This window comes from Anabas testudineus, chromosome 11, assembly GCF_900324465.2.
Source record: "Anabas testudineus chromosome 11, fAnaTes1.2, whole genome shotgun sequence".
Taxonomy (NCBI): domain Eukaryota; kingdom Metazoa; phylum Chordata; class Actinopteri; order Anabantiformes; family Anabantidae; genus Anabas; species Anabas testudineus.
The window spans coordinates 10515137-10527524 of NC_046620.1; the positions used below are offsets into that span (position 1 = coordinate 10515137).

Here is a 12388-nt window from a genome sequence, read left to right on the forward strand (position 1 = left end):
CCCCTAAAAGCAGTTTCAGATGAATTAACTGTCCAATGAATTGGACTGTTTTGTAAATAGTTGGCCGACACCTTAATGGTGAGGGGTGTTTGGGGAAGTGACCCCGCTGGGTCAGCCTTGACCATGTGTAGTTCAAAATAAACTCATCAGACGTGGTGATAACTTAAAATGCAAGAGCTGTGTCTGCTTTTCCTGTCTATGTTACCAGTTTGAGACACTTGGGGCAGTGTGGTGTGAAAATTAGTAGCGTGGACCCCTCCAGAGAAAAAACTGGTCTGACTGTTCATTACAGTCCAATTTTTTTTTCAAATATCTAATTAAGTCCTTAAGTTCTGTAGTGCTGTCAATGAAAGTTCAAGTTGCAGATCTGTGGTAAAGTAACAAGAAAAGCTCAAAGACAAAGGTTGTTATGTAAACTAGATGAGAGATAAGATCTTTTATTTGTAGATTACACTCTAGGAGAGAGAAAAACTTAAGACAAATTCATTTCAAAAGGAGAACAAGTCATCAAATCAGCTTTCTACTGTATTCAAATGTGTAACTTTGTCTTTTGTTGTTTTTTACAAACAAAAATATGTCTTTTTACACATCTTTTTAAAAAGAACAGTATATACATCATGGAAACATTACACGCCACTGAATTTCTCATGTGGGAGGAGGCAATACTTCCCATTAAACTAACTCCCCCCATCAATGTGAAAAACTTCAAGTAATTTCATATAAAAAATAGAACATTTTTACGTTTGCTTCTGAAAAAGGGTTTTCTAAAAATACACATATGAACACCATTACAAATTGGCAATGCATAGCCCCTGTTTTCAGTCTTAATTTTAGAAATGCAAATAAGCATAATAAAATGGCAAAGCTGCAAATAATATAATATTAAAGCAAAAAACTGATTTTCTGACTCCAAGAGCAACACAGGCGGTGGTAGAGGTGCAGCTGAGGTGTGAAGCGCTGGTGTGTCTTTGAGTGTGCTCTCTTCAAAGAATGTCAGAGTATCTGCTGTAAACTGTTTAGAGAAGAAGATGAGATATGAGAAAGACAAGAAGTGGGGAGTGACAACTGAGGAGGATGTGGGAGGGACATGGTGCTAACAGGAATTAGAAGTACGAGGTGTGCTGTCGCTGAATAATGCTTTTAGGCTTGCACAGACAAATGTGATGGAAAAAAAGAGGAGAAACGTTGAGGTGGAGGTGAGGAAGAGTGACACCGAGGTTGGGAGAGAGCTGGAGTTCCCTGCCGATGTTGGCTTTGCTGTCAGAGCTGTAGTCGCAGGCGGAGGTTGTTAGCAGTCACTGGTTTTTGCCCTGTCACAAGACACAAAACATTTCAAGAGGCTGAACTTTTAAAATAATTTCTAGAGTGTCAGTGAAGCACGAGAGTGATCAAGAGAACATGTGCCACAAAATCCAGTTAGTGTCTCAAGCTTGGTGAAGTTTGCAATATTAAACGTAGCTGCTAGCAGGAGGTATGGCACGATACGGTGTCTTCAATCACTTTGATTATTACCAACATCAGACTGATTTATCAATGCGGAGAAAGCAGCCGTCATGTTTAATAAGCAACATTTCATACGGTTCAATTGTTCATAAAATTCCCCATTTGATTTCTTCAGAGTATTATCATATATAAGATTTGATTATCTGAGCTAAACAAAGACCCATCCCCAGATAACGTAAAGGGTTTTAAAGGACAGAGTAGAATAGATATAATTAGTCATTTAGTTGGTGAGAAAATCACTGATCACTGATTAACCCTTTAGGTCAAATGACAAGCAAGAATTCGTAGTATCCTCTAGTTCATTTGCTGTTTTTTGTGTTGCATAAAAAAAATAAAAAATAAAAAATAAACTTGCCAAAAAGATGTAGTAGAGCACTGGAGTTTGAAATACTATTATGTTTCATGTAGTATACTGCCCAGCTGTTACATGTAAACATCTATGCAGACCAACGTGTCAGACAGGTGTTACATGTAACTGGAGGTTGTAAAGACTTGCAGAGGAGCTGACATGCACAACTCCCAAATCTCAGCAACACATTACGCAGACCTATGCAACAAGCAAGTACAGTACGAGTACAAGCACAGTAAATAGTGTAACACTTTCTGTACTAGACAGGCTGTTGTAACATGTTAATTTAGTAAGTTTTACTATTATTCACAAAAATGTAAAAATATAAACCTATTTCAAATATGGTCGTTAAAGTTTTGAATGCAAGAACCCGTCTGCTAAACGGACGCTCTGCAGTTCACAGGGCAGCTCCAGAGATATTGATGGAGCCAGTGTTTGTCGCCATAGTGCTTTGATTTATGATATAATTCAACTCACCATCTGTTAAATTTGTTTTTATGTGTAATTTCTGTTGTTTCGACAAAGTGCCTACTAAGTATAAAGAGTCTATACTTGCTGTACTTTGTATTAAGAAACACCTGAAATTTGTACAACCTGACATTACAAAAGCAACAATTTTATTTTACCATTTTAATTTTCGAGACCACATAGATTAACCGATGATGCACGTGCATGTGTAACTATAGTAAAAATTATATTTAGTAGAGCCCTATTTAACTAGTTTGATGTAGTACGGAAACAATATTGTTTAACAGGTTCCTATTTAATCAAAAAAGTTTTCCTAGCATTGACCATTAATCTCTAGGAGAAAATAAAAACTTCAAGAAGGATAAAACACAACTGATGCAGTTTAACACACTCAAAACAATTAGGAATACTGCCATTGCAAGGTTGTGAAAAACCATAAAGATCTCATTTCAACTCTGAAAGTAATGAGTAACAGAAAAACACAGGAACATGCTGCAAACCTAAATGAGACCCAGCTCATTTAGTTTACTGGACTGAACACCTCAACCAGGACAATAATTACCTCTTTACATAAGGATATACTTTGTATGACTGTCAAGGGATCATCAGTGATTCTACATTTCTGTCCAGGCTACTTTACCTGGCATAAAATAGTAATACGTATGTGGAAAGCTGTGCTTGTTGATTATAACTATGCTTTGCACTTTCTAAATCAGTAACAGAATTGAAAAAAACTGAAAGCTGCCACCAAATTTGAATATGATGCACAGTTTGAATTAGCAAGTTGCATTATTCCAAGACAGTCTGACATTTCAGAGCGTCAACAACCATTAACCTCAAGTACACATGAACACACAAGTCACACACACACACACACACACACATGCTCGAGTGCAGCCAAAATTAACACAACTCCAAACCACAGGAGCCAAGCGAATCACAAAGAGAACAAAACCCCAAGAGAATCAAAAACACACAGAGTTCACACAGGAACACACACACCTCAGTGTACAAGAGTGGCCGTTCTTTTTTTTAAAGCTGTGGGTAAACATCCGCCTCTAAATGTGCTCGTCGTGGTTGCTGTTGCTGTCTCAGAGGGGGTAAAGATACACTGCCCCCCACTGGACAGCCAAGCTCTTGTCATGTGCAGCAAATGCAACCCAAACTGTCCAGGAAGAACCACAACAGTAGAGTAAGACCTTGTCAGAAATGGTGCATTGTTGGCCATATTACAGGAACTACACTGACATGTCACACAACAAAGGAAGACTTCTCAGAAATGACTTAGTGAGTTGGTTTAGGAAGGTGCAAAGTCATCAGAAATAAATGCTTCATCAGGTCTAAGTGTCCTGCTTATGAGAACTTGAAGCAAATGAAGAACATGTCAACTAATCTCGTAGCTTTGCGTTAAATAAAGAACATCATAAATACAGGGAAAACGAAGCCTCGGTGCTGTAAATAGTCTAACTTCTGTTATTAGGCGGTTGAGTCATACACTAGGAAAGCCTAGATTCCCTCTGTGGAGGATGTAAAGTGACTCATATCTCTCTTCTCTGATACAATTTTTGCTTTTCCTTTTAGTCTAAAGGAAACTGGAAGACACTTGTCAGGATAAGTTACTGCAAGTACTAAATACAAATGAAATACTGTGATAGTGTATGACAACCATCCTGAAATGCTGATAGTGTTTTGTGTATGAAATATAAAAACAAGTGGCTTCAGCTAAAAGATTTACCCACCTTTTTCTCTTCTTCTCCGAGTCATTTGTCCTGGGCTTGCTTTGTGGTGTTTTGGCTGTGCCTGACTTGGAGATACTGTCTTCTCTGCGTCGTTTGCTGTAAAAAACAAAACATAGTAAAATGAGCAAAACAAAAGATATATTGCTGATACATGCCGTTAATAGAAACTTTAATGCTCTGCAGGCACCCTTACAGCAAAAACAGTTGTTGGTTAAAAGAAGTTTAAAGACAGAGTGTACTGACTGTGTTGTGCTGCTGTCCACCTCCTGCTCCCTGCAGGGAGAATGTGCGGGTAATTTGCCATCCTGTCTGTAGTCTCCTGCCTCTTCCAGCTGGCCTCCTCGTTGACTGCCGTTAAATCGCTCTGGACACCTGGGCGGAGGCTGAGTTGACGGGGGAGACTCTGATGTTGGCTCCTGGTCTTCCCTGGATAACTCCCGCCACCGGTTCTATACAAGAACGACAGTGAAGTGGGAAAAGAAGAGCAGGAAGATGTTCCAAGTTTTTTTTTTCTGATACATAAATATATACAATAGAATAAAGGGGGCAACATGAAAGACTAACATTTGTTGGCAACAGATACTATTTCATTTGGTCGAACAGAATATAACAACTGGATAAAGTCTACAAGTCAAGAAATTCCTTCTCTAATAAGAAAGGCCGCAAAGGAAGAGAGAGGCAGATAAAAATAGAACATAAAAGAATCACAGTTTCACTCTCAAAGTTTCAGCCTTGGTTTGCAAGGCTCAAAGTAGGTTATCCATCGTACCCAGCCGCAAATGTTTTTCTAACATGGCCACTGCACTAAGTCTTAATTAGGTGAAAAAATTCAACAAAATAAAATTTTTCACAAACTGACCATTAGAAAAAAAAAACTATAAAAAAGAACTGTGAGGTCATGAGTTACATATGTTAAAAGATTAGTACATTGCAACATATATGAAGGAAATATACTACACTGAAACAATCATTTCAAACGTCAGTTTCAGTTTAATCCTGAAGAAACAGTTTTCTTTTTAAGCAGAAAGGTAACAACACTTTTAGTTATGTCTGTATATAATTAAAGAGGGCATGTGTCAGTGTGAGTGACAGAACTGGTTATGGTGTGTGTGGTGCTCGCACCTGTACAGACGAGTCTCCCATGATGTACTTGGCTCCCTCAAAGACAGCCATGTAGGAGAAACGCAGCTGATCATGTGTCTGGATCAGGCCCATGCGGTACTTCCTCATGTCCAACAAAATGCTTTTGATGTCCACTGATGAGGGGTCTTTCCTCTTGTCCATCTGCAGAAGACAGCCTTTCAGTTCAGCTGATCAGGATGGACTGCTTTTTCTCTCACTGCTCTTGAGACTTGTGTTGTTTTTGTCACGAAAAAGAAAATAAAAAATCCAAACCTAACACGTTTTTACACTGCTAGTCTTGCTAGTCAGTGTAGTGCAAAAGCGTTGGGATGAGATATTGTAATTGACTTTGTGGTACTCTTTTATTCTTAGAGGTGGCTTATCTACCTTTGTATCATCTTGTTGCTTTTGTGTTTTTTCAAGTATGCCTACAGGCAGTGCTAAGAAAACAACCCTGCATTTGAGCTGTGGGTTTTAAATAACCACATAAAAGTTTTCTTGTTTAACTACATTTTGAACAAGGTATCCATCAAGCAATATTACTAAGGTTTATGTAAAGTTTTGTTTTAATTAATGAGTGCTCAAATGTGTTTTCATGTCAATCAAGAAACTTACTTTCTGGCAGAAAAAATGATATGTTACATAGATTTGATAATAAGACATGGACTGGACAAGGGCTGTGTGAATTAGCCCAGGAAAAAATTAAGTAACTAACATTTATAGACATATATCAAAATTGGTCTATTTTACATTACTATGTAACAAACACAAAAGGCAACTCTTTTTCCTTAGTGAGAATAAGGAAACACTCATTTCGTATCAAAATAAATTACTTATAATGAAGAGTAGATTTATTGAATGGACTGTAAATGTCCATGGTGACAGAATAAACTGTTTATGGTCATACAAAAACAGGCCAGCCTAGAAAAGTGGGATAATTCCGCTAAAGCAAGATATCAGACATCGTACAGACCAAAAAGGGGCTTACCAGAACCAGGCATGTGTCAACTAATGAAAATGTCCCTGAGCGTCCAATTCCAGCACTGCAATGAACCACAGCTGGCCCATGATCCACACCCAATGCTCCTGACTCCCGCACCTTGAAAAGGAAGTTTAGGAAGGATGCTGGAGACTCTGGGACACCAAAGTCAGGCCATGTTGTATAATGAAAATGGTAGACTTCTCTCTTCTCCCCTGTCTGTGAAAGCGGAAAAATAGTGTATAGCAAATAATATTACTAGCTAGTAAACTATAAAACCTCTATTTATATGAAATGGGCCTGCTAGGGTTGATTTTATCAGTATTGGCTGGGGTTATTTGTGAGATGTTTAACAGTTTCAGTTTCTGACGACCTGACAAACAGAAATAGCAAAACAAGATGTGTGAAGTTTTTTTCCCCCCTTCTAGTGTTTCTTGTGTTCCTTCTATTTTTAATATTTAAATGCAATTTCCATGAGCAGAAACACTGTGGTTTAGACATGTGTTGTTTGTATTAATACATTATACCATTAAACATTTATACCATCTGAATGTGTGTGAACAAAAAACAATGAGTCTTAGGAATGAAGAAAAAGGTTTTCATGTCTAAAAAGCTAGATCCATATGATGTATCTTGATGGGACAGCCTTGAACCATTTCAGTTCTCCTTTGCCACCTTTTACTGGAAATCCCCCACGTACTAAACAATGCTGGCTTACATTAATATTCTGCAGCTCCAACACTCTGGTAGTGTAGTAAGACTTGGTGTCTTCTGACAACAGTGTGACCAAAAAACGTGTGTCTCTGAAGGACATCTCCCGCTCCTCAGCCGTGGGCCAGTACTGGGCACACTTTTCCTGTCACAGATGGAAGAAGACAGAAAGCTAATAAAAGAGCCCAAAGAAATTAAACATCTGACAAAGAAATTGTCTGATGGAAAGCAAAGACTAGCTGAAAAGCCAGATTGACCTTGAGGGAAAGCAGCTGATGACTAACGGGAGGACAAAATAGCTGGAGAGTAAATTAAATAGAGCTGAGAACTAAAATCCCCTCCACTTGTTTTTTATGTCTTCATCTTCTCCACGCTTACTTCTTTTGTAGAGACTTTTTTAATACATCATGAGTGGAAATAATCAAATCAAGACAAAGTTAACATGAGAACCTAAATTCACTTCCAAAATAATTTCCTTGTAGTGCACTTATTAGTATTAGTAACAACTTTTCAGGGAACAGGAAGTTATCTGTCAGCACTGCTGAATGTACAGTATATACTTATTATGTCTACAACAAATCTTAGCAAACAGACAAGGGCTGAATTGCAGAGCATAAAAATCTATGTGAGAGTAATATTTGTGCACTAGGTGCTCTTTATGTCCTATTTCCAAGAAAACATTGTTTGGAAATCTGCAAATGAATATCATGACCCAGTGAGATCCGTTCCAGCTGCCTTTACTAAAGGAAAGAGATCACATGTGTCAAAGTAAGGGCTAGAGTGTGTATGTGCGTGTGTGTGTGTGTGTGTGTGTGTGTGTGTGTGTGTGTGTGTCAGAGAGACAGAGAGATATAGGCACATTGCTGGATTACAGGAATTAAAAGAGTTGAGAGGCTTGTCTGCGTCCCGCCTACTCATACATCTGTGAACATGTGAAAACATTGAATTCCAGTTATCCAGGAAAGGAACGCTTCAGAAAGGACCAATCACACAAACTCAAGATGAAGTTGTATCGAATATTACTTTACAGTGTCAGTGGGCTGCCAACTGTGACAAAGTGGTCCTTATATGACAAATTCTGTCAGCGGTCTTTTTGGTATTTCTGTGTGTGGGTGTGTTTGAAAGCAGTAAAATGACAGATGTGAACCCAGACAATAAGATGTCTGGGTTTATTGTGCACTTACTGAGCCTTTCTCTATGACCCTGTTCAGCATTATAATCGCCTTGGTCTTCTGTTCCCAGATCATGAGCCAAAAGTGGCCACAAGTGTTTCTGAGGGGGCCCTATAAAGAACATACTTTGATCAGTTGAACAGCAGAAAGATAAAGATCCAGTTATGAACAAGAAAACTAGATCTACTAAAATTATAACAGGCTGGTCTTTATTAAGGTAATGATTATGCAGCGATGTGCAAAATGATAATAGTGTATTTAAAGGTTAACATCATTAAAGGTTACGATGTGGTCAGGTTAAAAAAAAGTGCACTCTTTTAGTCAAATGTCAAATGCCACTCTGACATTAATCAGAAAACAGATAACACATACAAAACCACAGGCAACTCTTGTTTTGTTACTTAAACACAATAATGTTGTGCAGATTAGGATGCAAGTAACTACACAACAGACAAGTAAAATGTAACTCCAATAACATAAGAAGTCTCAGTTTTCTGTGGTCTGGCAAATCACATGACAAAGTTTGGTGGTTTTTTTGTCCTTTCATTTGACTCAAGAATATTCAAATTAGTGTGGGCTGAAGACACCACTGTGCGGCTTTGTGTTCAGTAACTAATGTTAAGGACTTTGGCTTAAGTCATTACTTCAAAACATTTTCAGTGTTAACAACTGACTCTTAATCATAGTATTTTAGTCTAAAATGATTTATGTGAAATTACAACAAGTACTAAGTTAAAGAGCTGAGAAAATTACAGTAAAGTAATGTTTTGTAAGTAATAACAAATATGTCACTGGTTATGTGGTTGAATTTCTTTGTGCATGTTGGTCTTATATCACAAAAGAATTCTACAAAAAACACAATTTTAGAAAACTAATATTGATACATATACACACACCACAGATACGTAAACCACTGGCAACACTAGCATGTCAATGCTTCTAACGTAACGTTAACTTTTTTTGTAAAATAAACATTAAACAACCTCAGTGATCCTCACATATTGACTGGCTTCTATGTCAGTGTAATTACACAAATAGTCTGCTTTGCCTGACTTCAGTAGTAAAGACTGAAAAAGTGCACTCATAAAACCTGCTGAGTTAGACAAGCGAACGCTTTCAATCCAATCGCCAATGTGACTGGCATTGTTACACATGCAAGCTGACTATTAAATAGAAACTGGCCTTAATATAATGGAAGACAGACCCACAAGACATTATCATCATCAGGCAGCTGACTAAGATGAGCCTGTGACCTGCGTTCCATTTTTGGTCATGAGGTATGTAGCTGAGCGCATAAGGTATGCAACAAGCGTCATCCTCATACAGATTTACCCCCTGGATACTGAAGAAATTGAAACACTAATTTAATATTTTTGTGACTGTATTATATGTATTATACATAATAATACAATTATCATTTAAATGAATAAATATTAGAATATTATTTTTAAAAATGAGTTACAGTTTTAAGATTCAATTAGACAACTACTCATTAAGCACTAAATAAAATGATATAGACGAGTGTATATTCAACCGCACTTTACTTTGTAGCTAATTTGCCTCATTCTTTCAAAATCCCCACCTCTACATTTACTGTACATGTACACATGTGTACACACTGTTCAAACAAATAAGCGCATTTCATTGCCCATCAAGCCCAGTGGCACAACAATTACACGCGAAATTCAACATTTAAAGCAAATAATAATCAGGTAATGATTCAGTTATGACGCCTGAAAGGATTTTTAGAATTAGGCAATAACAATTCTCACTGACATAAAAACATGTTGAGCTGTTAACATGCTACGTTACACTGAGATATATTTGTAATTTGGTCTGTTTAAGTGAACAAACAGAGCAATGTAAATATGTTGTAATCTTTCTTTTTTATTTTTTACATTTCATAGAAAACAAAGGGAAATAAAAAGGTCTGGACTTGCCTGAGTCAATATGTAACTTCTTTGGGCTTCTTCCATTACTACCAGACTTGCATTTATGTAGTCGTTTTCTGTGTTCTTCAACTTCACACGACTGTGATCAACTGTAAGCAGCAAAAGAGAGAATATTAACATATATAGTTGCTGGTTTAAAGAAATAATACAGAGTAAACAGCGTGGACTTTCCACAAATGTAGACCTACAGGGATTGACATCTCTGTATCTGTTTCGGTTGCGATTCTCTGGATACTTTGCCACTTTGTAGGAGCACTCGTGGGACTGATTCCTGATTTCCTGAAAATAGAAAGATCGTTTAGAAGAATAAATCTCCAAGTATGTCTTCAAAGTGTGCCACACTGATACCGTAGGAGGTTCAGTCCCATCGCGTCGTTGTAGAGGTAGACAGCCAGTCAAATGCTAAAGGTGTTACTCCGATCACCACAGCGTACTACCACATTTATTTCAGCGGTGAACGCAATACACCATCAAACAATAAGATCGTACCGTGAAGAACAGCTATAAATGAAGTAGGGTCTGTAATCAGAGAGAGCTACAAACACATGCACATACTTAAGATACTGAAACTGACGGCAACTCAGACATGATCATATAAAAGTGCTGCAATGTGTTGACAAACAAACCATTTAGAACCTCACAGGGCATTTCTACTTTAAAGTAAAGTGACTAATGACGAATAACAGGATGGACATCGAGTACTTAATGTGCTACTCGAGCTGTTAGCTTGCTAAATTAAATGCGCGCTTGGTGTAACTACAATCTTGTTAGCTAGCGTTACATGCTAACTATGCTAACAGACTTACTAGGTACAATTTTTGCCACCGGCCCTCTGAGTCTTTGTCTTCAAACTCCTGGTCCATTTTCACTGTGGCACTGTCAGTCTGTTCCAAACGAGGTTACTGTAATTAGCTTGTTGACTATTTACATAATTTCTTTATTTAACCCCAAAAAGCTTTTGGTCGAAGAAATATTACTTCCCTACGTTAGCGACCTCTTGCTAAATGTTTGTCCGTTATCCCAGCTTCAGTTGATATCTGAAGAGGATGTACGCATGCGCCCTCGGAGGTCCTCCAGTAGCTGTCAAACCAAATGCAACAAAGAGTTTCAGCGAACAAGCGAGATGTGTAACTCTACATCACTCAGATCATCAAGTTGAAGCATCATTAGCACATGGTAAAATACTAAATACTGTAAAAGTACAAAAGTAGCTTACTAGCTTGATGTACACTGATTAAAAGCACTCATTATGCAGGTTGAGTTACTACCATTTATTCTGATTGTGTATGTAGCTGATGATTGTTGATAGGATCAATATTGATGAGCTTATTTACAGACCTACAGCGTTTTCATGATCATAGGTTCTGAATGTTTCTAATTTGAAAGACTTTACATACTGTGTAGCTTGTGAATTTTGCACCAGGGATCATTGAAGTGTTATGATAATACTGTATTTTGTATTGCTAATATGAGTCTGAAAGTCAACTAGTAAACATAGTTATTAAAAGAGGGAAAGCAGCAGCTGTAACAACAGTAAGTACATAAGTAAATGAACCTAGTTACTTTCCATGTATAAGTCTAACTAACTCTAACTCTTAGTTACCTTTCTGTGTGATCACAAATACATACAACATTAAAGTGTTTTTTTATTTATTTAAATTGTCCATCACAATTTAGCAAAGTTGACACATACATAAAAATGCAAATATTTGCATATTCCACCAAATTTCATGTCTTGTTTGCACAAATTAATGAGCAGTAATAATAATTAGTAATAATTAGTTTTTGATGATTTTGTTTGCCTAAAATTCCTATACCTTTTTAATGTAGTCTGTCAGCATCTTTGATAACAATTCAAGTGATTAGACTGTTACATCAAAAACTGTCTATTTAATTTAAATATATTTAAATATTATTTATTAATAACAAAACAAAGAAAAGGGGGAAATAAGAGTTCAACTCTTTAATGGCCACAAGGTGACAGTATTTCCAACGTGTCAAGTTAACAGCAGCTAGGAAGCGATATTTAGAACTGAGCAAACTGTTTCACAAATAAAAGCACCGACTTTTCTTTCTTTTAGTTGTAGGATGCATGGTAGATAAATCATAATTTCCCATTTAAGCTAGGTATGTGAAGTTTGTTTTGTTTTGGTTGTGTTTTGAAGTAAGGAAGTTGCAAACTGTCAAGAATATGCAACCGAAATATCGGAAAACAGGCCTCAAACAGATCACACAAATGTATTTAATTTTTGTCACTCCTCTTTCAATTTAGCCTTAATTTGGATGGTAAATAAGTAAGTATATATAGTATATAAGTATATTTAATTTGGTAAATGCTGCCCTACTACTTGCATTTCATTTTCTGCTCTTCTCATACTTCTACTCGGAAGGAA

At 37.1% G+C, this 12388-nt stretch overlaps 1 protein-coding gene across 2 annotated transcripts; it reads right to left on the minus strand.

Moving 5' to 3' along the window:
- Nucleotides 1-404: 404 nt before the first annotated feature.
- On the minus strand, nt 405-11024 carry ptpn2b (protein tyrosine phosphatase non-receptor type 2b). 2 transcript variants are annotated; one of them, XM_026347526.1, is made up of 10 exons: nt 10802-11024; nt 10184-10274; nt 9984-10084; nt 8056-8154; nt 6879-7016; nt 6170-6379; nt 5182-5343; nt 4303-4508; nt 4060-4155; nt 405-1310 (listed from the first exon to the last, which is right to left on the minus strand). In XM_026347526.1, exons 1-10 carry the CDS (start codon nt 10856-10858, stop codon nt 1289-1291), a joined length of 1182 nt encoding a protein of 393 aa, XP_026203311.1. In that variant the 5' UTR covers nt 10859-11024; the 3' UTR covers nt 405-1288. The 2 variants fall into 2 exon arrangements, with proteins under 2 accessions (XP_026203311.1, XP_026203310.1); XM_026347525.1 differs by lacking the exon at nt 405-1310 and adding an exon at nt 1317-3485.
- Between the last annotated feature and the right edge of the window lie 1364 nt (nt 11025-12388).